The sequence below is a fragment of the Gymnodraco acuticeps genome, unplaced genomic scaffold, assembly GCF_902827175.1.
Source record: "Gymnodraco acuticeps unplaced genomic scaffold, fGymAcu1.1, whole genome shotgun sequence".
Taxonomy (NCBI): Eukaryota; Metazoa; Chordata; class Actinopteri; order Perciformes; family Bathydraconidae; genus Gymnodraco; species Gymnodraco acuticeps.
This window is the reverse complement of record NW_022992331.1, coordinates 80,879-108,861: the sequence shown is the minus strand read 5'-3', so window position 1 is coordinate 108,861 and position 27,983 is coordinate 80,879. Positions and strand designations below refer to the sequence as shown.

At 39.9% G+C, this 27,983-nt stretch overlaps 2 protein-coding genes across 6 annotated transcripts in view; both read left to right on the top strand.

Annotated features, from left to right (window-relative positions):
• The window catches only part of pdlim5b (PDZ and LIM domain 5b), a 41,790-nt gene extending 19,590 nt beyond the window's left edge, over window positions 1-22,200 (top strand). For 3 of the 4 annotated variants that reach the window (XM_034208547.1, XM_034208548.1, XM_034208550.1), the window contains 12 exons: window positions 719-870; window positions 7,666-7,699; window positions 8,020-8,534; window positions 10,671-10,697; window positions 10,893-11,047; window positions 11,888-11,915; window positions 15,584-15,747; window positions 17,883-18,063; window positions 18,229-18,409; window positions 20,633-20,753; window positions 20,848-20,963; window positions 21,056-22,200. In XM_034208547.1, the coding sequence (XP_034064438.1) occupies window positions 719-870; window positions 7,666-7,699; window positions 8,020-8,534; window positions 10,671-10,697; window positions 10,893-11,047; window positions 11,888-11,915; window positions 15,584-15,747; window positions 17,883-18,063; window positions 18,229-18,409; window positions 20,633-20,753; window positions 20,848-20,963; window positions 21,056-21,145 (1,764 nt within the window). In that variant the 3' untranslated portion in view covers window positions 21,146-22,200. The remainder of the gene's footprint in view (window positions 1-718; window positions 871-7,665; window positions 7,700-8,019; window positions 8,535-10,670; window positions 10,698-10,892; window positions 11,048-11,887; window positions 11,916-15,583; window positions 15,748-17,882; window positions 18,064-18,228; window positions 18,410-20,632; window positions 20,754-20,847; window positions 20,964-21,055) is intronic. The other variant, XM_034208549.1, reaches the window with a different exon arrangement.
• Window positions 22,201-22,749: 549 nt separating this feature from the next.
• Window positions 22,750-27,983, top strand: part of bmpr1bb (bone morphogenetic protein receptor, type IBb) — a 52,020-nt gene continuing 46,786 nt past the window's right edge. Inside the window, exons 1-2 of one of the 2 annotated variants that reach the window (XM_034208551.1) lie at window positions 22,763-22,879; window positions 26,112-26,181. The gene's annotated coding sequence lies outside the window, so the exon portion shown is untranslated. Of the gene's footprint in view, window positions 22,880-26,111; window positions 26,182-27,983 lie in introns of both variants that reach the window. The other variant, XM_034208553.1, reaches the window with a different exon arrangement.

Sequence of the window (27,983 nt, the reverse complement as noted above, 5' to 3'; positions counted from 1 at the left end):
ATTAAATATCGTACAGTAAAATGAAAACCACCTCCCAGAAAACAAAAAAAAAGGACAATCACAGATAAAGTACACAGCACAGAAAACCCTGAAGTAGTTTAAAATCTCTAAAGACACTTATTTTTATCTGACAGAGGTTGAAAGCTGCAACACGGATAAAATACTTAAGCATCATCACCTGATGCTGTGATCATTGGCTGGGCTGTTCTTTCAAAGTATTCAACACGTCGTCTACATGTTCTTAAATGAAAAATGTCATGTTTTGAACAATCACAATTTCCTTTTAATTGAATAATACGTGAAACTAAAATATACTACGCTTATTCAATCATTTGGTAAAGTGAGTCAGCATTTAGTTTAGATCTTGTGTCGGTGGATGTGTTATCCTGTCCGAGGCCGAGCGATGTTGTGATGTTTTGAAGGGAATAAGATGTGTATCTTATCTGAAGTTACATAAGACAGGAAACGGAAAGGACAGCACATTGCTTGGTGATTACAAGAAATAAATAATCAAAATGTGCGTACACAGCCTTATCAAATGCCTTTATTTATTTACTATTCATTCTCTCAAACTGTACATTCAAACCCTACAGTTTCCTACAATCTTAATAAAGAACAAGGGGTAGAGTTGATAAGTAAATGCTGTGGAAATAATCATATTTGTTTGGTCATGGGCTTCTTATTTAAATTAATCAAATGTATTGTTTTCTCATTGCAGCTTAATGATGGAGGCAAGGCAGCTAAAGCCAACATGACGATCGGAGACATCATCATGTCCATTAACGGCATTTCCACGGACCGCATGAATCACCTAGAGGCCCAGAACAAGATTAAGGCCTGCACGGGCAATCTCAGCCTCACACTGCAGAGGTAACAGTTGCACACATGAGCACACACTTTCTGCAGCATAATCTATGGATTTCCTCGCTCAGCAGTGGAATGCATACTTTGTTGATTTTTCCCACCAGTGTGTATTTAAGCCTGTTTGAAGAACTTATAGGAGTCAAGAGTTTCCATACTGTATGCATTTGAAGCTACTTTTAACAGGATAGTGAACAGACACAAAGAAAACTTTAACTGGCCATCTGAAGATGAATTGCCATGTCTGGTTTATTTGTACTTTTTATTATTTAAAAGCAGATGACAGTTTCTGCCACAACATATGCCATGTCCTGGAGTCCTTTCTGAGGTTTCAAATTGTTTAAAAGACTTAATTATGATTGATATTTCTTGCATGATGTATGTAATAGTACATTGGCAAGAAAGCATGGTATTGACATTTCTGTGATTCCCATGTAAAGTAAATCTTAAGGCAAATCTATTGCACATTTTACAGTGTAGAATCACAGTTTAGAGGTATGCAAATCAAAATACTTGAGGTTTGCGTTCCAGTTAAATTGTTGGCCCAAAATCTCTTCCTTGGATCTCCAGTTAGAGCGTGTACTCACAGCGAGAGATTCTTAATTAATAGTTTACACATGTTCTTTCTGGCTGTGTAGGTCATGGCAGAGAATCTGTAAAAGTCTTCAGCTTGAGTTTGATCGTGCTGAGTTCATCAACTGCCTTCTGCTTCTCTTAAGAGACAAAAGGAAGACCCTGGTATTCTGAGGCCCTTGAGTATATTAAACCTAAGCGCAGCGCTCAGAGCACTTTAAATGTAAGCCTTATAATAGCGCTCTGTAAAGCCGTAATATATGCTTCAAAGAAAAGACAACACAGAATTCAACTGAGGGTTTCATTTTATTTGTCCACCAAGGAACATTTTCTCTCCAAACAACTTTTATAGTCGATGTAGTGAAAGGTCAGGACGCCTTGAGTGAGTTCTGTAGACAAATAAATAGCTTATATTTACTTTTTAAGGACTGCACTGCCTATCCAAGATCAGTTCTCTCATCTCAGAGCTTCTTATATGGACGAGCAAAAGTAAAAAGGATTGTGATCCTTTTCATTGAAGTTTAGCGTACGTGTTCTGCAGCCAAGCGTAGAGAAGAGTAACTTTAGTGGTAGAAACAAAGGCAAAGCATGCACACTCTCAGAGCTGTAAACCATGTGGACAGAAAAACTCAAAGACTAGTTTGCATGTCCTGTCATTCCATCACCACATCAAAGGAGTACTATTACTGTGTGCTGTATTCGTGGGAAAATAATCCTAAAATAACTCTGTCCCACAGCTGTATGTAATCTACTGTGGGTAATGGCTTCACAATGAAACATCAGACATTGGGGTCTCACAGGACATGTAAACTACGAGAAAAAATACCCAATAAACAACAAAGGTTTCCTCGATACAAATGATACATGACTGAAGTTTGCTTCTTTCTTTGCCAGAATTCTTTAGATTGCAGGCTGTTGATATCGCATGTCTTCATTCAGTGACGCAGAGAGAATCATTTAAAAAGAACTTTTCTGTGTTTGTTTAATTTTGGGATTGAAAAAAAGATACTTGGGACTTGAAAACGTTATATTATAAGAAGTTTGAATATAATGGGATTGGACATTCACACTGACCATTTTGTTATTGTCTTCTAAACTAGTTAAAGCTCAGTATAATAAATGTTGTATTTGAGGTGTTTTACTAAAATATTTCTCTCTGACGTATAACACTTTCTCAATCCACATTCTCACGTTTGATTTATGGTTTTCATGATCACACTCTTCTTATCATAAAAGCTTTCAAAGAGTGCCAACAGACGATTAATGTCACTTCAGTTTAGTACCATTATGTCACTTTGTCATTGCTCACATTCTTTGGGCAGTTCCCTAAAATGACACTGACATATAGCAGGTGTTAAAAAAGACACTGCCCTCACCTGTTATGCACAACATAACCCTAACCTAACAAAGCATGTAGTTTGCACTACTACTCTAATCAGCTCAGATTGTTGCACTAATTTCAATATAAGGGCTAGATAATTATGTAATTCAATCTAATTGGAATCACACAATAGACAACATTAAATGGAACGATTCTGAACGAGAAAAAAACCCACAGCCGTACTATAACTACTGTGCAATAAATAGAAGTTATAAGTAACTGTCCCACAGCCATACCATTTCCATTATTTAAGTTATACATACCATACAGTCTTTCCAGGTGTTGTCCAGCCAAAAAGACACTCTCGGTGCTTGATGCCAATACGTCTAAAAGTGATTTCCTTGTTGCTAGGTAAGAGGAAATTGTATTGGGGTTTGAAAATATTCTCTTCATCCTGGCAATATGAGTCTGAATGCACAAAGAGCTGTTATGTATTTTGTGGCAGAGAGAAAAACCAGTTTTTCCATTTCCAAGATTGTGGTTACAGGAAAACATGTCAAAACAGCGTCTGACAGCACCCACTAAGTTTCGCTGATACAGAATTCGTCATGAACTAAACACACTGTTTAACCAAAGTTTTCTGTTTATGACCACCACACACAGTCCACCACATTTCTCACAATAAGACCTGCCTCAGTAGAACATGCTCCATGTATAGTAGGTCAGATATAGGCCTCTCTGCGTAAGTGGATTCATCAAAAATCCTGTATCTTCCATCCATTGTAACTGTTGGTATGACTCGTGAATTTAATGGGTACATTTTGTTCTACCAACACGTACATTTTCTCGCTGAGCAGCTGATAGTCAGTCACGCCAGGAACCTGTGGGAAGTAGCCGCAGGACGGTATGATAATTGATGTTTATTTATTGTCATTGAAATATGCAGCACAGTGCAATATTCCCAGAGGTTGTGGCTGGCTGCACCTGGTTACAAAACCTCAAAGATAATACAAAACATATCAATACGGCTGGCCCTGCAATCTCACCATCTTCTGATGTTTTACATACGATTTTATGCCAGCTACCACAGCACAGCAGTCTTTCATTTAGATTTTGTATTTGTAACTTAAGATTTGATTCACTTCGTTTCAAATTAAGACAGTGCTGAAGCTAACTTAAATAACAAGGTTTACCAACAGGTCACTCGATATGGCTAATCATGATTCAGCTGGGGGGCTGTGCTTTTAAGTCTACAGATATTTTCATACAGGGCCTATGTTCACCCAACGAGTCTTATGGAATGATTATGACCGGGTGAAGTAGAGGACAATCCAATGCAGCCCGAGCCCCCGCTGACTCCTGGCTGCCTGCGCCAGATGTGGTGTGGTGGTCGGAAGAAAAGTAAGAAAGGATGAGGGCTTGTTAATGCATCGCTTGGACCTGCATTACAAATATCCATTAACTGGAGTTGCAGTTTATTCTGCTGTGGTTTGCAGATCTGACCTCAAGGAGAACTCTCTTAATTTATCCGCTTTCTTTATTCAGCAATTGTGTCTCAATGCAAATTTGAATAGCTTTTGTCTAGTCCTCTGGTTGACCTTTATTACCCTACTTGCTTGCCAAGAAGAGCCCACATGACCAACGTTAAGAAGGGCTGTAGATGGGCATGACAAGGCACATTTAAATAAATGGTATGAATGCCCTTTGTCACTATGATGCATGTGACTGCTGATATGGACAAGTGCACAGAGTTCCTACTTGACACGTGCATCAGACACGGATAAGTATCCAGGCAACTGACAGCAACGGGCCGTCTAGCTGCATGTTAATAAGCTCTGAAAGGAGCAAGTGCATTTCCTTCATTACAAGCACTGTCACAGTCTTACATCTCTCTTGCTTTCTTTTAAACCCATCTGTTCTGACTGTTTCTCACGAAATATCATCATGAGTTCCACTTAAAAGCCAAACACCCGTCTTCTACGATGCTCATTTATGTTGAAATAATGAGGGAGCAGTGACAAAAGGGGGAGCAAGGAGAGGCGGTGCGCCAGAGTCACGCTGTGAGTTTTGCCACTGAGCGGACCGGCTGGCTGCACAGAAAAACATAAATACAGAATGAAAAGTTAGTTTCCACACCGCTTATTCTACATCCTTCTGTTTGAGTTTTTGTTTTGCTTTCCTATGTTTTTGTTTTTCTTCTTCTCCATGCTTTGGCTCAACATTTCATGAAGCGGTAAATCTGCGAAAACAGATAGGTCCCCTACAGAGTTTTAACATTCATCACACAAGTTGAATACAAGAGGGCAGGCCCTGTTCAGAGAGGTTATGAGAAATATAACCCAGGCTTGACATGATATGCAAATATGTACCAAGTTCTGACTCCAAGCCTGCTTCAATATGATGAAAGTGAACCAAACGTTTTATAGATCTTAGAACAAGAAAGAAAGAAAATCATTAAAGCTGTTTTAGTTTTCTTTGGTACTTTCTCTAAATAAATGGTGTATGAAAACCACACGGGGAAAATGTAAAGGCTTTTATTTTAGCAGTTTTCCTTCAATATAAAAAAAATGAATGCTATTTGAGTCTGCTAGGTGGTATGATGTGTGTATGGTGAGAAAGCTGTGTCTATTAGCCGCTCCATCATTCAGTCAAATGCCATACACCAGACTATTTCTCTTGGCCCTCAAAGAGAAACGGGCAGGGTGGAAATGTGTCAGCCTGCTCTGCCCTCAGGGTTACTCCTCTGGTAAACCTCCTCGTTCTCAAACTCTTGAGGTGTGTGTGTGTGTGTCTGACAGAGTGGGTGTATTCACAAGCTCATGACATGTTGTTGAAATCCACACTTTAGCAACCTATTTGTTCTTCTAAATCCACTTTTGCTTTCAAGAAAATATTTATTTATACCTTTCACCTATTTATTATCATTTCCTAAAAGTATATTGTCTTTAAGAAATGCTCCATATATGGATCTTGTAGATATCAGCCTCAGTAATCTAATAAAAGAAAGCATCCTGATTAGATTAGGAGGAAACAACTGAAGCGTGTTCTGGATTCAGCCGAGATTTGATAATGCCTTCAACAGAGGCAGCATTTCTCTTTTGTTATGAATACATACTGTGGTAACACGGAAAGCAGTTCTATTGTATGTATACAATTAGTTGGATTAACATTAGAAAAATAACGTCAAATGTGTGTGATGAATCCAGTGTAATACGGATAATGCAGTTAAGTGGCAAACATATTTAAATCTTATTTCATTTATGTACTTTGTTGTAGATACTGCTATTTCAGATCAGTGAAAAATACAAATGATCATAGATATACTGTAAAAGGAAGAATAAATAATATGCATGTATTTTCCGTAAAAATGACATCCTAAATCTTATGCAGCTTTTCTCAATGAGCATTTAACCTTTTAAGTAACCTTGAGAATAATAGTAGGTGATACATGGAACATATTACTTCATCACACATTTCAAGGAGAACAATTACGGCATCCGGTATTATTTTTCTTTCCTTTTCATAATATATAAAATGTTTACGTAGGATGCCTTCCATCAGAATTAGACCAGTTGGTGCCATGATTACAGTACATTACAGTGAGATTAACCATGTGCATGTACACTGACACCCAGAAGTAAATACTGCCTCTTTGTCATAGCAGAGCTAAAGCAGGTCCAGCTGTGCAGGGAGCTGGATGGCACCGAGGGGCTGAGCTCAACAGATGTTCGCGGGACAACCTGAGCAATATTTGTTCAGTTTGCTCTGGGAAAAAAACAGATAGGGAGTGAATCTGCCCAGCTGCCGCTCACTGGGCCGCTGATGGCAGATACACACTGCCTCATTGTAGACCGGGTCCACATTTGTAACAGAATGTGCTGTTTGATCTCTAGCCCTTTTAACTGTTTCCATTGGCACTGCCTGCTGCTTCTCCATAAGCAGGTCCAATAATATTACGGTACATTGGAAAATAAGCATATTTACTGGAAACTGTCAATGCAAGTATGGGCACGGATTTTGTCAACATCTGGTTCGAGGGTTGGGTACTTTAAGAACCTGATGCCAAGCCCATTTTCTGCAGACAGGAAATGCTTAAGAGTTTGTTGACTGTTTTCCTAACATGTCAGAGAGGAAGGACGCCAGCCGACATTCCATAGCTTTTGGTCCGGATATTGACTTGACACTGTCTGTTTTTGATGTTTTGTTTTAAAGACCAATAAGGGACACATTTTCGGTATGTCCAGCCCAAATTTATGACACATTGTTAACAAAGGCATCTGTCTGAATTTGGGATGAAATGCTTCACTAATGGGAACAGTTAAAGACACTTAAGTTACCTAACATGTGATGGTGCATGCATGTTATGCAGACAGTTCTTGCGAGTATTAAGAATGGACGTTAGGTTTGTTGGACATTTGCCGGTTTCTAACGAAAGTATCTCAGGAGAACAACAGATAAACAGTCCTCCACATCTCCCAAAGGTGATAAAACTGTGGCAGCTGCTTCAATCATGAGTGTAAATCAGATGTACACACGCACACGCAACCTAAAGTACTGTAGGTTCACATACTTGTAGTTTTACTTGTTTAAGCCCCCTTTACTAAAAAGTACATATAATTGAACAAACTTCTAAAACAAACAATTTTGAACACTTCTCAAGGATTCTATTTGATTCTATGTATATCAGTGCACAATAAAAGTCCATTTTTGGAGCTTGCTTTAATTTATTTAACTCATTTTAACATAAAAATGCCATTTCATTTGGAAACATCTCTCCAGTTTGGTGTTTTTCAGGATGCTCTGAAAAAAACCAGTGGTGCGATTGTCACAAGACTATATTGTAAAATTATGAATTGCTGCTTTGAAGACGTGAGTGCAGTGTTTTCACAAGTTTCTTTCTGTCTTCACAGACCCAGCAGTGCCCCTCAAGATGGAGTCACTAAGGTATGAAGTTACATATTCACATCAATTCTGTATTTTATGAAGGTCTTCTGAATTCCATTTCATTTCTAAAAACTATAGCAGTTTCTTAAAAGTGAGCATTCTCACTGTGCCCTTCTGAGATTATGTCAGAAAACAGACTGGCTTGGCATGCATACCTGACCTTAGAGGCCACGCTTTATAGCACCTCTTAAAGTGGTATGGCACAGGCATGACTTGTGAAAACACCTTTGATTTGTTGTGCAGTGCTTTTTGAGAATGCTTTATTTACATGCATGGGTTTATTGTGGATGTGCATGCTGTGTGTCTCCACCTTTATCCAGGAAGAGCCTCGGGAAATCATAAAACCTGTCCCAATCACTCACCCTGCCCCAAGCACGGCATACACCAAGCCCTCCAGTCAGCCCGGCCCTGCGTACAACAAGACCGCCCGGCCTTTTGGGGGCGACAGCAGCATTGTGGTCACAGCCCCCTCCCCGGCTGCCCCCTCCATCCCCTCACCATCATCTGCTTTCAAGCCAGCTGCTCCTTCTCAACCGCCACAGCCTCCATTTCTGCTGAAGTCCAGCCTGCCTGCCCCGGACTCAGCTCCAGCCAATTCGGTCACCAGGCCCAGCCCTGTTCGCTCCACCTTCACCTCCCCATCTGCCTCTTCCTCCTCATCTAACTCCTCCTCTCCAGCCAGAGTGACAGCCCCCCCCTCCCATCCTAATGTCCCACAGCCCTCCGTTTATAACACTCCGATCCACCTCTACTCCAATACCAATGCATGTGAGGTGGCTGTTGGACAGAGACGCGGTCTTTTGGAGAGCCAGGGGCTGTCAGAGAACTTCAATGGGTGGGTACCATTCATCAAATCAGGTTTTTCTTCATGTTGGTGCAAGTGCAAAATATTAGAGAATTATTTAGTCATATATGTACTGTGCGCTGTGTGCTTCGGTGAGCAGATCCAGAAGGCCTTGTGGTTCATAGAGGCCACAGATAAGTTGGCAGTTTTTCTTTGCCCAGAAGAAAGTAAAATATCCCATTCCACTCCTCCTAAACCTCATTCCCTATTTCACCCCTAAACATGTGTCTAATTTAAAAAGCTAACATTGAAATCTGAGGCACGCTGCACATCTTGTTTAAATCTTCTACACGGCAACCGGAGAAGTAAGAAAGAGTCTAGACAACTTGCTAACGGATGCTACTGCCTGCCTATCTATAATTGACAGTGTGGTTCGCAGCACTGCCAAACACACGGTCTGCCCAACAGGCTGCTGCAACACTTGTTTCTAATTAGACGTTTTCTGGCAGCGCTGAGCTAAGTTTGGCTGGACTGAGCCTCATCAGCAGGATTTCACTCACAGGTTGGGTTACAGAAGACTTTGTAAGGTTCAAGTGATTTGCCACTCTTTTTCAACTCTCTATTACCTGAAAAAATAGGTCGCAGAGATTTGTTTTTATTGGAGAGCAAGCGGCTCAACACTTAAGTATATCTGTGAAGCCTATATTTATGTATATTACAATGCTAATGAAATAAAACCCGTCAGTTTGCTTTTTTTAGGAATGTTGAAAATCTGTTTTTGCAGATAACCTGTTCAAAAGTCAAACATTTAGGAATAGAAAACAAATATATTTATGTAAAAACTTAGTGTACATAAAAATACAAATTCATAATACACTAATAAGGCTCAAAATGTCTTATTTCTTCAACTTTGGACTGTCAGCTCACAGTTGAAGTGCATTTGTTTCAGCATGTGTGTTTGTGTCCTCACCCGCATGCTCTGTTTGTGACTTCCTTGTCTTTTCTTCATGCACATTCTCTCAGAAGGGCCTTTTACCTAAAGGGCATGTGTTTCGGACTGTGATCCATCTCCAAAGCTTGTCTCTTCCTGCTCTTCCTGTGCTTCAATCCTTTCCGTTTACCCCTTCTTTCCCACAGGAGGAAGAAGAGACAGACACCAAGTTAGTGTTGTGAATGATAATGCATCTGCTGCAGTTGCTTTCTAACCATGTGGAATGTGATTACAGCCTTCACATCTCTCTGGTTTATGATTACCAAAAGGCATGCTTGCACCTCTTTGAGCTAACCCTCACAAACCTCTCATTCGTGCCGCTCATCCACTTATAGTACATACTCACTTCAAGGTCGAAACAAAGTGCAAAAACGCTGTAAACAATCAATCTCCCAGACACTCAGTGGGGGTCAGCTCATACAATTCATTATTTTTCTCAGCGGCGTCAGGCTGTGTTAGCTAATACTGTATTTACAAGCGGGCCTGTCAGCACACTCAGTTCCTCGTGTCACCCAGCTCTGCATCTGTCTCGCTCCATCTGCTACTGTTGTCAGAATGTTAACTCAAGGCCAGAGAAATCACTGCCAAGTTTATTCTGCTTTGACTGGGAACAGACTGTCTTTGATCATCCTTCACCTCCACTTGAATGACACAAACGCACACTTACAGAATACAAAATTGCACACACTTTGACTTTTGACATTGAATTGACTCACAGTTTAGAAACAGCACTCAAACTAAACCGTGCATGTAAACACTTAACCTAAATATTATTGCATTCTAGAGAACCCTCAAATTATTTTAGGTAGAAAATCTGATCCCTAATTTTCACAGCACATTACTGCCACCCTGTGGTGAGATGTGGTAACTCACTTTTATCTCTAAAACTCACTTGACAACCAGCTGTTGGTGTGTTTCATTTCACCATTTTAGTATAGTATATGTAATTGCTTAATAACCAAATATTCTTTTTAATGGAATTGCAATATCTGGATGACTTATACTCTGTGGGTTTCCTTTCTAATAGTGAGCCTCAGACAAGTCTTGTGTAAGTATAAGTCAGAACAGTTTCTTGACTTGTCCATATTAAGAGTGCAGGCTCAAAGAGTTTATTCAGCACTTAATATGACTTTTAATCTTGTGATGATTTCTACCTTTGTGTGTTTCCTTTCTATCTTCTTTTTGCTCGCCTGCAGACTTCCACCTCCAACTAAACCTAGGAGGTAATTGTGAATCTAACAGCATTTAGGTCTAAGTTTGAACATGTATCTACTGTATTGTTGGTCGTCACTAAAAGAGTGAGTTGTTTGTCAGCTTTTGTGTGTGGTATCTTGTTTTCAGTGATGTTCTCAATATTATATGTTTAATACATGTTGCCTTCCATGCCTGTAACATCATCATTGTTGATCTGATCTTAGGAAGGTTAATGTGGAGCCTGAGGACCATGCGTCTCAGCTGAGTGATGCCAGCAGGAAGCGTCTGATGGAGGACACGGAGGACTGGCACCCCCGAACCGGCACCTCCCAGTCCCGCTCCTTCCGCATCCTGGCCCAGCTCACCGGCACTGAAAATGGTGTGTACTAACCTTTGTGTGCTAGTATTTTTAAATGGGGCTTAACACTGAAGCGTCTTAATAAGGTGTCTTTCATGCTTTTGTGTTGAAAGTAGCTTGATATAATTTTAGGAATTAGTGTCACTTCATTTTAGACCTATTAAACCACTTAAAGCCGGATCACTTATCAGTTTTATCCAATTCATTTTAGGGGAGTCCATTTCAACATATTTCCTTGAATAGCTTATATAAGACTTTTAATAATGTCCCTTCTGCTAATCATATATCTTTTACAAAACGTCATTGCCTCTTTAAATCACAGTGATATTACTGTTTCCTCTCTCATGGAAAAATGTCATCGCCATATGATTTCAATGTATCTTTTTATATTGCTTTTTTTGACTATAATTGACATTGATGATGGTTACATGATCAGGCTGTGGCTTTTGGACTCGCTCCACTCATAGGGCTTGTGTGAATGTGTGCGTGGATGTGTTTAACCAATGAAACATTTGATTTAAAGCAACCCCGGTTATAAAAGGAAGTTAGATGAGAGATTGGTCCGTCTCGTTCTCTCTTTCTGCCGAATTAAGTTACCAGACTGGTGTGGAATATGAGATGTGCTTTGAACAGTTGATGTATATTCAATGTGCGTGGTGCTTCTACAGCTGTGAACAATTGGGGAATATGTCCAAAAAGGGTCTAGTTTGCATGGTTTACACTTATTCACTTCGTACTCTGACAAGATTAATCTAGAACATGTTAAAGCAGATACGAAGCAGCAGAATTGTGTTTCCATATTCTCACTGACCTTTTATTGTACTTTACATTCATTGGTGTTATTCTTCTCCTCTGTTGCAGAGCAAGCTCCAGAGAACGGTGGAAAGAAGTAAGTGGTTGGTGGTTTGTAATGTAATCAAAGTTGGTATGTGGTTGTGAGTGTTCATTTGCTCTCCGTCTTTCGTCTGTGAGTATTTTTTGCATACACTGAATGTGAGGCATCCGTTTTATAATAGTAATAATAATAATTTCTTGATAATTGAGGTTTCACATTCCGAATTGGCCCTGAGAGTACTCATGTAAGCATGTCTGGGACTCTGTGATTCAGAGTTAAGCCCCGATTTCCTGTTCTTGTGGTCCCACAGTATCATGCTTCATTTAAGGCTTAATTTTGAGAAACCGCTTTGAGAGCTCTCCGAGGAAGAGGTTGGAGCGGAGACAGCCAGAGACTCAGCAAAGGCCCTGATTGCTACTGCTGTTCTCCACCTTAAGTCAATTTAATCTGCAGTAAACACAGATATCCCTCCACACCGGGGTTTCAAGAAATCAGTGTGTCACTCACTGGAACCTGTGGGTAATTAAATGACCGTGCGGATAATAGCAGACCTGCCAGAAGAAGATCCTGCTCCTCTTCTATTAGTGTTCAGTGTACTCTTCTTAAAATAGTCTGCCTTGAATTATATTTCAAAAGAAAAAAGGGTCTTATATTTTGTATTGGTTGCGCTCTTGCTGTTTCCCCCTCATTCATACATACTCTTGTGTCTTGCTTTACTTTTCTTCTACCTTTATCTTAACCTTTCCAACTTTCCCCTTTTCTCCTTTTTTCGCTTTTGATCCTGCTTCATGGGACAAATCAGAGAGAGCAAGTTGGACCCAGAAGTCATAGGACAAATGTACAACAAGCTGAGAGATTGGCATCATGATGTTTCAGCGCGTTTGCTAAATGTGTAGTACATGACATGTCTTTATTCATCATTATATTATTCAACATTATTTAACGTACAATGCCTCCAGTTTGCTTACCATCCAAGTTACAGTCATCATTTTGAACACTTAGTTTAAATAACTGAAGTAAAAAGTGAATTGAAAATGTTACTATGTAAGTCTGTAGTCATATTTTCAAATGTAAATTAAATGCATGCATGGAAGTAATTATGTGTGCTTAGAAATGCAATATTACAGTATATCACAGTATATCTTTCGTTACTGTCCAAGCCTCCACTCCTCTGCACTTTCTGTAACCTTGCACTTTATTTTTTCGAGCATTTCTGTTTCCTTTTTCTGCTATTTTCTATACTAACCTATAGTTTAACTTTGCTTTTGATGATTTTACCCTCAATAAACGTTTGTCTCTCTTTCCTGCTGTTGCTTATTTCCTAATGGTTTCATTTCCTTTTCTGTTGTTATTGCCGGGGAAAACATTTTTAAGTTAAGTTTATGATATGGAAAACTCGGTTTTGCTTGAAGAGAAAAAGGGTTCAAATGCATGTAGTTTATTTATTTGAAAAGTAAGACAATAAATGACTTTCCTCAAAATAATCCAATATAAGTCAGATCCGTTGCCAATAGTTATCATAAATCATGAGAACCAGCTGATTTCTTTCCGCTATGGTTTTATCATCATTGCAATATCAATAGCCTCATACTGACTCTGTCACGCATCACTCAAGGTAATACACATATGGTTAATGTGCTACATTTAAACACTGAATGATCTGTTTGCCATTAAAAGAGCTCTGGTTTTGCATCACTACGATTTGAGGCCACAGGCACCAATGCAATCTGGTAAATCTACTCCCAAGTGAAATATAAAACCAGCTGCTGGTCGCATTGCATTTCCTTATCATAATCCTCCTGTCACTCAACCAGAAACACCTAACAGGCAGGATATGAGAAGGACTACTATAAGACATGATGGAAACCATGACAAGAAATAAAACCATGAATCCTTCTTTGACAGTATGCCATGTTGTTGATAAAATGCAGTCTTATGTTGATGCAAACAAAAACAGCTTCAGGGTTAGAAATGTCTATCCTGCTGGTTCAAATATGTTGCTCTTCTTTATACGAGCAGTCACTTTAAGGATGCTTCTAAAGGGCGGGAAGTTCAATATTTAAGATTCAATCAAATGTAAAGAAGCAGATCATGTGTACGAAACTTTATTGAAAGTTACATCTTTCTTCATTTTGAGTGCTTTGCTCCCAACAGGAGGTCCTCATCTTGAAATGAAATATCAAAAACTTCACAATTGGCAGGCACTAGAATTACAAGGGCTTCTCATTTTCAACTGTAATATATTATACAAAAAAAGAAATAACCACTGCCTCAGAGTGTCTTCATTATTGCTGTTTCTGGAAAATAAAAGCAATATCCACTGCAGAAATGATCCCACTGGCTATCTCCGGTAATGATTGCAGGGTACGCTTCATGTACAGCAGACAGTATGGCATCACCACCTGTAATTGTTGCCTCATGTCAGTAATTGACAAACCATATGTACAGTGGGCGGCAGTGCATATCCTTATTTGAAGGCGCCCCATAATTGCCCTAATTGTTTGCATGTGTCACTGAGATTTCCTCTGATTGTAAACGTTTGTACCTTCAGTGAGAGAACCAGCAGTTGACACGATCGCACTACGCATTATTTTGTGCAGGAAGCTCAGTTCAACCTGTGACACTTAGATGTCTTTCTTACTCATGGATCAAAGGAACATGCTACAAAAATGGCAAACAAAATAATGGGAAAAGCTGTTGCTGGTAGGGGAAAAAAAGTGACAGGCATTAGTCGCAGAGGTAAGGCAAGGCAAGTTTATTTATATAGCACCTTTCAGCACCAGGCAATTCAAGGTGCTTTACAAAAATGAAAGACATTCAGACAAAGGCATTTAAAAACAGTAAAAGATAATAAAAGAAACATTAAAAGAAAAACAAAAAATGAAAGACATTAAGAAAATGGCATTTAAAATCAGTCATTAAAAAGAAAAGCTAATAAAATAAACATTAAAAGATAAAAGTTACAGTGCAGTCTAAGATATGAATAGTTCAATTCTTTCGGTTCTTGATTTTTAATTTATTCACAGAACCTCCCTTTGGAAATCCGAACATTTGCGTCCCGATTGTTAATTTAGACTGATTGTTTTCACCATGTTATGCTCCATGTTAGGTGGGAAGTAGTGGAGTACAAATACTTCGTTAAGTGCATTTTTCCGGTATCAGTACTTTATTCCAGTACTTCTTACACTTTCTGACGACTTTTTACTTTTACTTCTTACATTTTAAAAACAGACTGGTTACTTTATTTTTAAAAGTGTTTGGTTGCATGATCTTTATTATTTAGAATCATTGTGTGCCTGTTGATTTTAACAAGGTCCGTGTATCCATCACTTCCTGGTCTTCTCTAAGGAAGAGGGACCAATGAAAACGTTGTAATTTGCAGTTGTTCATCTGCAGCATCGAAACATTCATTAGCTAACAATGACATTATTGTTCTATTCATATAAAGGGAGGTCAGTTACTCTGTAAAACAGATGGTAGCTATGGGTTCTTTTTACTTAAGTGCATTTCGAAGCCCATACTTCTTTACTTTTACTTGAGTAAAGAAGTTTAGTCAGTACTTCTACTTTTACCAGAGTATTTTTAAACACGAGTATCTGTACTTCTACTTGAGTAAAGGATGGGTTTACTTTTGCCATCTCTGATTATTTGTGTGTGTGTGTCAGTGTGTCTTGTGTGTTTTGAGTTGTGATTTATAAGAAATATGTACATCTGTTCCCCAGTGAGGCAGTTGACAAAAGCACTCCCGCTGTGCACACCTCGCCTGCAGCCAAAACATTTTCCAAATCTGCAGCCTCACCCAGGAATGGCAACGGGGTCCCTGCTTCCACGTTCAAGAGCCCAGCCGCCCAGAACAAGCCTTCCTTCCAGCCTGGAGGCCTACCAGGTACAGAAAGCATTCCCTAGACTCTGGTGTTTACTGCCTCTGAAATGGATGTAGTTTTGTATAAGGTATTGTGTGCAGTTGCTACTTTCAGCCTGCAGAGGGCAGTCCCAGTCTGCTAAATCCCTGCTGCTCAGCCATGGCTTTTATTGGTGGTTTAATACCTGGCTGACACCAAGCCATTTAAGATTATGAGCTCTATTAAAAAAGGAGGTATTTCGTTAATGAGCTCAGGTTATTGGATTTCCCCAAGATCCCTTTAGTTAAATATATTGTGAAAATGAGAATTATGTATCTAATTGTGTGCAAAGGCTGTCCTCAAATCTAGCATGGGACCGTCAAGGTGGTCAGGGTAAATATTTGCTGAAAGGAATCAGTCAGGGATCATTATTAGCAATACTTAGACACAAGTATGCAGTCATACATGAACAGATGCACTATGTGCCCTGAAGTATTTCGCTGGAGGCCTTTTTTTAGAAGCGGCTGCTGAAAGGTGCCACGGGCAGAGAGAGCTGGAGAGGGCACAGTTAGCTCTCTGTCAGCCGTGATATTTATCAGATTAGCACATACTTGAGTTCCAGTAAACAGGCACGTATGTTAGCCATGTGGAATGCAACCTTTACATTTATTTACATGAATTAGTAATTTGGGCACTTAAACAGCAAGGCTAAAAAACATGTGGAATATTTACAACATACAATAAAGCATCAACATTTATAAGATGCTATAATGGCATTAAAATGTATACATAGGTGTTCTAATTCGAGTCACATACAGTTTGCCAGACTCGTCATTCTCTACATTCCTCTGTTTCTGAATTAAGTAAATATAACCGACGAAACAGAGATTTGCACTCCTGCTGAGACAGTTTGGTCTTCTAATGCAGACTTTTTCCTCCTTATCTTCCTCATACAGAAAGACAGCACTGACAGACTCTGTTTCACTTTTCATATTATTAAATGTGGCTCAGCCCTCAATATTTGCTCTTGCCAAAGGGTTTGTTTAGAATATTTTGCCCCACTGACAGCTTGTCACCATCCACCTCACTGTGCCAACTTCTCCACAGATAACAGTGAAATGCTGCCACTGAAAAATATTCTTCTGTGTAGGGAATCCCTGCATTAATACTGCATTCAATTCAATAGGCTCCTTTTTTAAATATATTTTCCGTTTTATAAAACAATTTAAATGTAATTTCTTCTCTATTCTCACAAGTACATTATAATGGAAAGTTGTTTAATTCTGAATCCCTCCCAGGTTGCTAAGGCCCTCAAATTAGCTTTTGGCTTCGACAAAAATACGTCAATGCTCAGGTAGTGTTTGGAAATGTGGATATTTTAGGAATTATGTTTGATGATAACTCTGGTGACAAGCTAATGGTGTTTAGAATAAGAGCAGCTCTTCAAATCAACCTTACCAGAAACATTATTTAACGCAATAATAATAAACGAATGAAATATCAGAGAGAATCTTCTTTGTATCCCTTTTTGTAGCCGATATTTTTTTCTAAATCACACATACTCTCTAGTATCTTTCTTTCTATGAAACCCACTCCCAGTCTTCTCACAACCCCGCTCTGTTTATTCAGTTTGTTTGCTCTCCATTACAAGGACATTTAGGGAGCCCTTGTCCTTTGACCTCGGAAGTCTTTGATAACGGTGCTCTCTTTCAATGGAGTCTCTGTCCCCAACGCCTTCACCCTGGAGCACTCCCTCTGAGGGCAGAAACACTGACCTCCGTTCAAGATGCGTGTTTGCACTGAGAGAGAGAAGGAAACATCGTGCATCCTCTCCATATGTGTTGAGATAAGATGAGGGGGGTTATTTTTCCAGGTGTCTCCTCTGACTCTGGGAATGTGTTGTTTCCCTTCAGTGGGAAAAATTGATCCGTTGTCTGGGCTGGGTTTGGTGGCTCTGTCCAACACAGCTGTCTCAGGCTCCAGGCAGCGAGGTTAGAGATCATCAAATCATTCACACACCTAAACATAAGTAATGACTAAAACATACAAAATGGTGGATCAGTGGAAGAAGAACATTGTATGAAAAAGGTTTTGAAAGGAGTATTTGTCCAATAGCTTCTGTGTTATCAAAGTTTCTTTCCATTTGAAAACTGACCCATTATTTTGCCTACTGGTTTAGGTTTTCCTAAGGGTGGAGGAGCTCCTTCATTTGGCAAAGTTACCAACCCTACTCCCAAAGGTCCAGATCGCCCCATCCCTCAGCCACACCCACAGGACCTCAACTGTCTGGTGCAGCGGGCCGAGCACATCCCAGCCGGGACACGCACCCCCATGTGCAACCAATGTAACACTGTCATCAGGTAAAAAACATTAAAAAAAAGGCATTTACCATAAAACATTTTTTGTAACAATGACAAAGTTTCAGTGATTATATCATTCAATAAGAGTCTCCACAATGTACTACTATTATAATACTTGAGTACATTTCCCCCCCTAAACCATTGTCCATTGCTTATTCTCAACAGGGGCCCATTCCTCGTGGCAATGGGCATGTCATGGCACCCGGAGGAATTCAACTGTGCTCACTGCCGCTCCTCTCTGGCAGTGGGGGGGTTTGTGGAGGAGAAGGGCCAGGTGTACTGCGAACGTTGCTACGAGCAGTTCCTCGCTCCCACCTGTGGCCACTGCCAACAGAAGATCCTGGGGGTGAGTTAGGAAACTGAAGAGATATTGATATTTTCTGTAGTCTACTTGCACTAAAAATGTATTCTCATTAGAAACATCCAACACTGTCAGTGTTTCCCACAGATCTGAAATATACTTGGGGGGGTGGTGGTAGCGGGGGGGGCTTGAGGTGACGTGCAACAACATTAACATTAACCTTTCTGTTGGTCGCTTGTTAGCAGACCCTTCACGCGATGGCAGAGCGAACAGGTACAGGCAGGGCCATATAGTTTAAATCTACTACCCACACATGAACATATGGGAATGGATTACTATTTTTTTTTTAAATAAATGTATTTATAAATGTATTTAGGAACCTATCCATGTGATTTTTAGTGGGGGTCGACCTCAAATCCTCTAGGGGGGTCCAGGGGCATGCCCCCCCCCCGGTAAGATTTTATTTTTTATTTTGGAGTTAAATGCATCAATCTGGTGCATTTTGAGGGGAAGATAAAGAGACTAGATCTATGGAAACACCTATATTAAACAGAACTGTATACATTTCAATAATCATAAAATCATGGCCATAACCAATAACATACCATTTCCAATATGAAAAAAACACTGAAACTTGTTTATTAATTTATTTTTGGTTCATTTATAGTTGTGAGTGTGTCGGTGCTCCTGAATCAGCCTCTCCTGTCTCCCTCCTCTCCCCCCTGCTCCTCTTTGAGGCAGCAGCAAAGACTAGTTTTCTCTCAACAAGTTTTAAAAGTGTATCTTTTTTCACCTAGTTAACTTTTTATTTATTTATTCATGCATATTTTACTAATCACATTACATTTCATTTAGCTGACGCTTTTATCCAAAGCGACTTATAATGACCGATTACAGGGACATTCTCCCTGGAGTAACTAAGGGCTAAGTGCCTTACTCAAGGGCACACTAGTGGTGGTGTTCCTGGTGGGATTTGAACTCACAGCCTTCCGATCTTCAGCCCACCTCACTATCCATTAGACCAATCACTACCCTCTCAAATGGAAATATGTGTTTACATACATGGTGACCACACTGAGAACTTAGACTAAGTTAACTATCTAAACACTCAGAGAGTCCTTTACCTCACCTGAGCTGAGGTTATCCCGAGCTTGAATGACACACAGAGACCAATCAAGGGCTTTGATTTATGATCTGTATGACAGTGGCCATGTCGGCAGGCCACATCATGTGGACAGCCAGTCACCCTGTGTGAGGCAGGCCACTTAACAGGCCAGAAGGAGGCGAGATCAGAGCAAGGGAGCGAGGGATCATTGTCCACAAGTTAATCGATCGCAGAAGGCGTCGTGGTCACGGACGAATACAAAAATAAAAAAATAATAAAAAAATAAAAACCTAAATGGGTCGCGAAATATACCTGGGCGGCCCGTCCAAGTATAGTCTATGTGTGGGAAACCCTGACTGTTCTTAACATGAAAAGATAATTCAGTCATTGTTATTAAAGAGTGAATGAGGTTGCTTTAATGTAACCATTAAAACAAATGCGAGCCATGTATATTATCCAAAGGACAATAATTAGAAAATAATTTTATATTCAAACGTGAAACATTTTAGTGTTTGTTCCATAAACAAAAACAATTCTTACTGTCCTTAAGGTATTTGATTGCTCATATAAGGACTATTTTTCAAAAAATCAAAACCAATTACTGATTGTTAACACAAACAAAACAATACTACAGCATAATGAATCATAAGAAACCAAGTGCTTAGAACAGTGTTTCTCAAACTTTTTCACACCAAGGACCACTTAACCAATAAAATAACACTCGCGGACCACCTAACACCACAAATATCCAAAATCGCATCGTTTTTCTAGAACAGATTACAAATCGCCTGAAAATGGTACAAACAAGTGGCAGCAAGTGTGATGAAGGTGTTGCCCTGGGCTTTATCATGCCATCGAAAGTGAAACTTAAGCTCGCTCCATTGCGGAGATATTCCCGCGAGAGTGCGGAAAACTTAAATGTATTTATTTATTTCAAATGTGAAATGTTACCAATATACTCGCGGACCACTAGGGGGCGCTCACGGACCACCCGTGGTCCGCGGACCACACTTTGAGAAGCACTGGCTTAGAACATATCAGGTTAAGCACCAAAACCCCAACAATTCTGTCTCCAGGTTTTTTCAAAAACTCAAGAAATCAAATCATGTTGTTAACAACTGCAACTGTTCCTCATTTTTTTATTTCTTCTATTTTCTCCACAGGAAGTCATGAATGCCCTGAAACAGACCTGGCACGTGTCCTGTTTCGTCTGTGCCGCCTGCCAACAGCCAATCAGGGGCAACACATTTCACATGGAGGACGGGCAGCCATACTGTGAAAAAGGTTCATTATGAAGCCCACGCTAGTAAATTACAATGCTGTAAATAAAGCCATGTGTGCGAACAGAATAACATTTATCAACATGCTTTTCATTTAGACTACTATAACCTCTTTGGGTCAAACTGCCACGGATGTGACTTCCCCATCGAGGCGGGGGACAAGTTCCTGGAGGCTCTAGGATCCACCTGGCATGACACCTGCTTTGTGTGCGCGGTAGGTCCAGGAGACGGTTTCAAAAGCAACAAAAGGGTTAAAGTTAAAAGTTTTTATGTGAATAACAACACAGCTCTTCTCTCTCTCCACAGGTCTGCTCTGCTAGTCTGGAAGGTCAGGCGTTCTTCTCCAAAAAAGACAAGCCTTTGTGCAAGAAACACGCCCACACAGTCAACATCTGACCTGCCCGCCATGAATATGAGTTGGTTGGTGTCAGTTGAACCGCAATTTATATTTCAATCAGATGATAAATATTTTCAGAATTGTTTTCAGAACTAACATTGGGTCAGAGGTTCCTCTATAAACTTATTTTTGCTTTTACATTTTTATGTCAGTCAGTTTTATAGATGAATATGGAGTACATTTCACTGTTGGCCCCCTGCCAGTTCCATTTCTGTGCAAGTTTTTGGTAAGATTTTTATTTGTGCTTTTTTATTTGCTCTTGATGGACATTTGTTTCACACAGAATAGGATATTTTACAGCAATGACCTACTGAGCCCCTCGGGGGTCACATATCGAAAACAAGTATTGATGTGTAACAATATACTATCTGTTAAGCTAGTGAAAGGTTTAGAAATTATGATTATTTAACATTAAAGGGGGACATTATTTATTTGTAAACAAGACTTGATCAGTCAACATGTGTTCTGGCAACAAAAAGACTAAAAATGGGACATTTTAATATTATATTATTGTTTGTTTTATTGTTTTAAAGTAATGTGCTATGTAACAATTCCCAGTGGAAATAAGCACACACAGTAATGTGTACAGCAGTGAAGAAATTAGACACTGTGCAGGTCAAGTTTCATGCTTAAAAAACATATTTAAGAAAAAAGTCTGGTCATCAACACAAGGAAACCATAATAGATTGTGTTGTTTATGTATATTTTGTTATGCCGACAGTTCAGGGGAAAAGTATTCTTCCAGTAAATACCTCCATACAAGTCATTCCTTTTAATAAAATGCATTACATTACAAATATTTGTCATTGTTTGTCTTAAACATTAAGGAACTGGACCCTCTGTTGTGGCAGTGCGGCAGGACCTTCTTATGTTGAATATGTCCTATGTTTGATGACATTATTCAATTAACACAAAACGATATCTATTTCATTTTCCTTTGTCTTGCGCAAAGAACATTGCAGTCTATGTACTAAATTACATTGGATACAATGCATACATATACACCTCTCTTTACTTTCAATAAAAGGGTTCAACACTGAATACCACAATCAAAGCTCTTGAGTATGTTATTAAACTTGTTTACTCTACATTATCTAAACCTTTTCTTTGTAGCTGACTTGGACAATAACACATTTTAAAGCAACTCTTCCTCCTGCAGATATGTTTATGATGTGTAGGCTATGCTGCACTTTTAATGTGTGTAAGTGCATAGAAAGCATTGCAGCAAATAACTGATCCATTTTTAGTTCTTATGTGCATTATAAATCTTTAGTTAGAGTAGTTTATTGGGCTGGCAGACAGGCACCAGTATGCTTTACCTGCAGTGAGAGGGAAATGTACATCTCCACCGGGACAGGAGAAACACCCACCTGTCACACAGACTTGGATCATAAATGCCAATATAGGAATTCACTCCAGGTTATTTATTCATGAGGGAGAGCAGTAAACGCATACAGTGTTGAGTAAATTGAGTTATTTTACGAGTCTATGGAAGGAAAATGTACCTGGAGTGCAGAGCTGATTGGATATTACCTGCACTTCTCCAAGACGTCGGAGGTGGGAGCTGTCCGCAGGAAGACGCGCGACTGAAGCAGCCTCAAATAACGCGTGGTACACTTGGAAAAGTCTACCACAAGACAGAGGCACACATGCAAACAAAACGGAGCACGGTAGAGATCAAATCGACACAAACTGGGATCTTGCCGAGCTGCGTTTGAAGCGAGAAGGACACGGTAAGCATACTTTAATTCACAATAAAAACAGGTTTGCGCCGCAGCTGCAGTCTCATGATAACCAAGCTTTTCCTCCCTGAAACCAGGGGTCCGTAATTTGTTTTCCGTGCTGCTGTCGATTCGAATTTAACCGAAGTGCTTATTGCTGCCTGTCCGGAGTTTGGAGATGGCAGCAGCTGCGGGACCCCCAACCGTGTTATTGGTAGAGTCTGTGATGATGATGATGATGGGGATGATGATGCTTATCACTTATCGGTGTCAGGATCGCCACTCAGTACAATTTAACGTTTGACCCGAGAGAGATTATCGCTTCTAAACTGCGTTAGGATAGGATGGAGTTTGGTTTGTTTACAATAATAACAACATACTTAGTGAGTCGAACAATTTCTGTGTAGGAACAATCTCACATACGTATACGTTTTCTAGTGCCATTCTTGACTGTGAAACATAATATAATTAGTTAATTCTTCTCAACATCTGTTGAGTGGCTTTTCTAGAGATGTTGATCCTATCACATGATCTTAATCACCTAATGAAGTTTGCCCAGTTGGTAGTGGATTGTAGATGTTCAGATTTCAATTTTCCAAATGTTTGTTATTCTAAACTGGGCCATTTAATCTAATTAGGATCATTTAATATTCATTTAAGCTACTATTGATCTTGCAGTGAGATTGTTTTCCCAACTGGTGCTTCCATGTTATGATTAACCCATGTTTATGTTATTATTTTATGATTCTTGGGCTGTCCTTGTCTAACACTCATAACATGTTGTTGTCTAATTAAATAGTTGATATAATTGACAGATCTGTAAATTCTCCCTAGAAGAATCGTACTAAGCATGACTTCTAAATCTCGTGTTTACGAGAAGTGTTCTCATAAGTTTCTTGGAAATAAGTCATTAGCACAAAATGACTAATCAAATAAGTTTACTAATTGACTTATAGGAGGCAGGCCCTGTTGCTCACTGTCAATTACAACTCTGGTAATGATCATCAGTGTTCAGGGAGTTAAACACTTTACAAGGAAAAACCTACTGTGTGTGTTCATGTTTGGCAGCAAGCTTACAAATTAAGGTGTATAGTGGCATGGTGTCAAAGGCAGCGTTTGACTGTTAAATGCATGGCACACAATTCTGTGCTCTGCAGTTTATCAGACTGTCAGTGAACCAGTTGATCTCTGTTACATCAATGAGTTCCTGACGTTTACATCAGCATCTGCGGGCAGAGTGAGACAACATGCTGCACCTAATGCAGGTATGTGGTGTTGTCTTTAAGAGCAACAACCATCCTCTGACTTCACAGGACAGAGGAGCTCATTGAAGCAGAGCTGAGTGAGTGTCTTTGGGTAATATTAAACACACAGTGAGTGATCAAACCACCACCCAGCCTTTGCCCTGGCTCTGCCCCTGGCAGGAGTAACGCCCGTCATTAGGCTCACACGCTGGGCATGGCATGTCAAGTGAGGGTGCATGGAAAGGCAGCCATTTGTGTTCTACCACAGACTTGAGTGTTACAGCTTGTTGGACTCTAGCAATGATAGCTAATACAGAGTGTGTGTTGTGTGTGTGTGTGCATCTGTGAAACCTACCGATAGTGTTATGGTTGCAGCATGAAGGCAGGCCTGTAAGATATAGTCCTTACAGAGCTCTGTATTCAGTACAATGTTGGACAATAGTATTCCTGAAAAACAAATCTCAAACATGTAAAGCTTATTGAATGGATTATGTTAAAATACACTTTATACTAAAAAGTCAGATCAAACAAGGCATTTCCACTAATACATCAGAAGTACCATCACATATATGTAGCAAAAACATCTGTCCTTTTATAAACAGGAGCTAATTTGAGCATATACCTGCAGCTTCAGGCACACAAAGGCATCTACACACACAGTTACACACACTCGGTTATTAACTCTCTAATGCACATAAACACATGGACAACACTTATGATATAGCTAGATACTGGCCTGAGTCTGGGTTTGTCCACAGGGCTAAGCATAGCAAGCTGCGACCCATCACCCCAGTTTCCTTCCTTATAATTACAGGAAATGAGTCCAGCCAATCAGAGCAAAGATATTTAGTGCATATTAACAAGCTCAATGGGAGCAGTATTTTCGGACCGGACAGGTAATGAGCGGGTATGTGAGGGCAGAGGGGGGGAGGTTTTTCCCAGAAAGTTTTGAAAGATGTTAGATATTGAAGAGAGAGAGTGGAGAAGAAAAGTAATACTGGAGTTTTGAGTTTATCACCTCACAGCTCATTGCAGTCTGTCATGTAATATGAGCACAGTGACTGTCAGACGGATCAAATGGTGGAGTATTTCAACAGACAAACTGTCACAGTGGACTTTGTTCAATGTCTTTACCATCTGCCAGGATATTTCCTTTAGTTTCTTATTCTCCACTGATAGAGAAACAAACATTATATCAAGGCTTTCCGAAGGTGTGTCGTTTCCATCTGTCATTTATTCTCTGATTTCTGCCTGTGGTTATCTGTTCAGTTCCAACAAACTTACACTCTAGGCTAGATCTCCCATGCACACCCATACATACCAAAGGAAAGACACAGCCATGTTTTCTTTGTAACAACAACACTGTCAACACAAATGCTGCCTGTGATTCAGGCCTGTGCTTGCATTTGCACTATAAAGTATTGTGGTCTTTCTCTTGACCATAGTCAGGGAAATCCTTTTGTGGCAAAGTTAACTTAAGTTTGAATTTCAGCTTCGATTTAAACTGATCACTGAGAGTATTATCCTGTACCGCCTCTGGCTCCCATCAGCTCGGAAGTACAGACGTAATGCAACTGATCTTGTTCCACTTAGGAATAATCTTCTTCTTACCTGTAGGCTCTATGTCAATTCATTCAGAGCTAAGCACAGCAGCCCCGCTCTCTGTTTCATCTATAGTTGCTGATGAGAGACAAATGAAGGCAACAGGAATTACTTCAAGCTGCAAGCTGCTCTGCTCTTTGCCTGGAAGGTCAGCAGCCATGTGAGAGAGAGCCGACATCCTGTTATTAGACACAGAGGCAGAAAAAAAGAAGGAGAGTTAAATGATGAGTGGGGTGATTGAAGATCGAAGAACAGAAGAGGATAAGGGGTACTTTGCAAGATTCGGTGAAAGTCAAAGTGGGGAAGTGACCTGAGCTTGAAATGTAGTCTCAGTCCTTTCAGCTATAGATGGCAGACATATGAGCTGCTTCTAATAACTCCACTTATTTTTCTTCCAGAGAAACAGAAGTACTGGAGCTTTGTCTGGGAACAGTGACAGCATGCTTTCCGATGTCCTATGTGTGGAGGGTGAGTCAGGCTCTCAGGCACTCTAACTGTTGTTTTTCATCTTTTATAACAATTCCTATGAATTTAATGTAATAGCACATGCTTTTTGCAATTTCTTGGATGTAAAACTGAAACGTATTGACAAATGTTCAATATAAACTCTCAAATATATTTTGGAGTGGTTTCACTTGCCTAATGCACAATCCATTCACAAATAATATTGTGAAGAAAGTGAATCCAAAGCTAAAAGCTGTATTGATCAAGAGTGTTGATTCTCCTGCAGTTAAGGTTGTATTTGGCAGTTCTGATCTGTGTGTGTTTTGTGCGTATGTTTTCCTGATCGTACTGCCGTTGCGGCAGCAATTTGCCTCCAAAGTGGCAAGCTAATTGACTTTCTGCCGAGCATGTGGCTATGTAAAATAAACCGCACCGACTATAATACAATCCTGTTTTCTCCTGTGAGGTATCAGGCTAGACACAGGCTCCGTCTACCGACTGGAGTGCCGGAAATGAATGAGATCAACATCTGATAAGAGTGTAGTACATTTTAGAAACTCTCAGAAGCTTTGATTTCATATGAGTCAGTCACCAGATAAGTACAGTGCTTGTCAATGTATGCTCATGTGTATGAAAGATTAGACATTTGTATCTAACAAAGTCCAACAAATAACCAGTTTTAAAATATTAAAGATGGGACTTATATGTGTTTTATAGATGCTTAATTTGTTATAAACTAGAGGTTAATGGATGCGATGGATAATACATTATGACTTCCTACGCTCACGTATACACCTCTACACAAAATGGTAGTAACAAATCATAGGATACTATTAGTCTTTTGTAAAACAGGGGTATGAGGACATTTTGGGAACATGCATTAAATGCAGCACAAAGAAATCATTGTTACTGTTAGTGGAGTGAACCCATATCTTTTTGCCTTATCATTTCAACAGTGAGCACTGAGCAGGCGTGCTGCATCGTTTAATAAGCATTCCTTTTACATTAAGCAATGAACTTGCTGCTACAGGACCCATCATAAACAGCAGAATATGCTGACAAAGCTCCAACAAAGCTGCATATTGTAGTACAGTCAGGAGCCAAACCCATTCAGAGCTACTGTACGTAAGGAAGGACAATAGCAACTTGTATATGTTGGGAGAGGCTGGCTGGGACTCCTTGTGTGACAGTGACCTGCTGGCAGGAAAGCAAAGAGGGCCGAGGCCAAGCACCGCTTTGAGTCGGAGAGTAACTCACACCCGTAAAGAATGTCAAGAATCCGCGTGTTAAAGTTCACACTGTATCACCATCTGCGGCTGGATCCTGGCAAATAAAAGGCAGCTGTGTGTGTGAGGGTATGTGTGTGTGCATGCATGTGAAAAACAGATGATAACAACAGTTCATGCAATTACTTTTGTTGAAGGTTTGATTGAAGTTGATGCATATGTTTCAAGAACTGTGTTTTTTAAAAACGTTTTTTATAGCAAATGTTACAATTCAGAGTCTCTCATTGTCACACACACACACACACACACACACACACACACACACATACACACACACACACACACACACACACACACACACACACACACACACACACACACACACACACACCTCTGACAAGCAGGTAGCAGGCTGGATGTCAGCACATAATTACACCCTAACTTAAAGGTTTATTAAGAAAAGACAGGTCACCCAGAATAGCTCTGAAACTCACCTGTTTCAGCTGAAATGGAAAGTGGGAGAGTCGAAAGTCTTTGCTGTGTTATTTCAGTGCAGAACCCAGCTGCGACTCAGAGTGTTATTTTGCTGATACAATATTG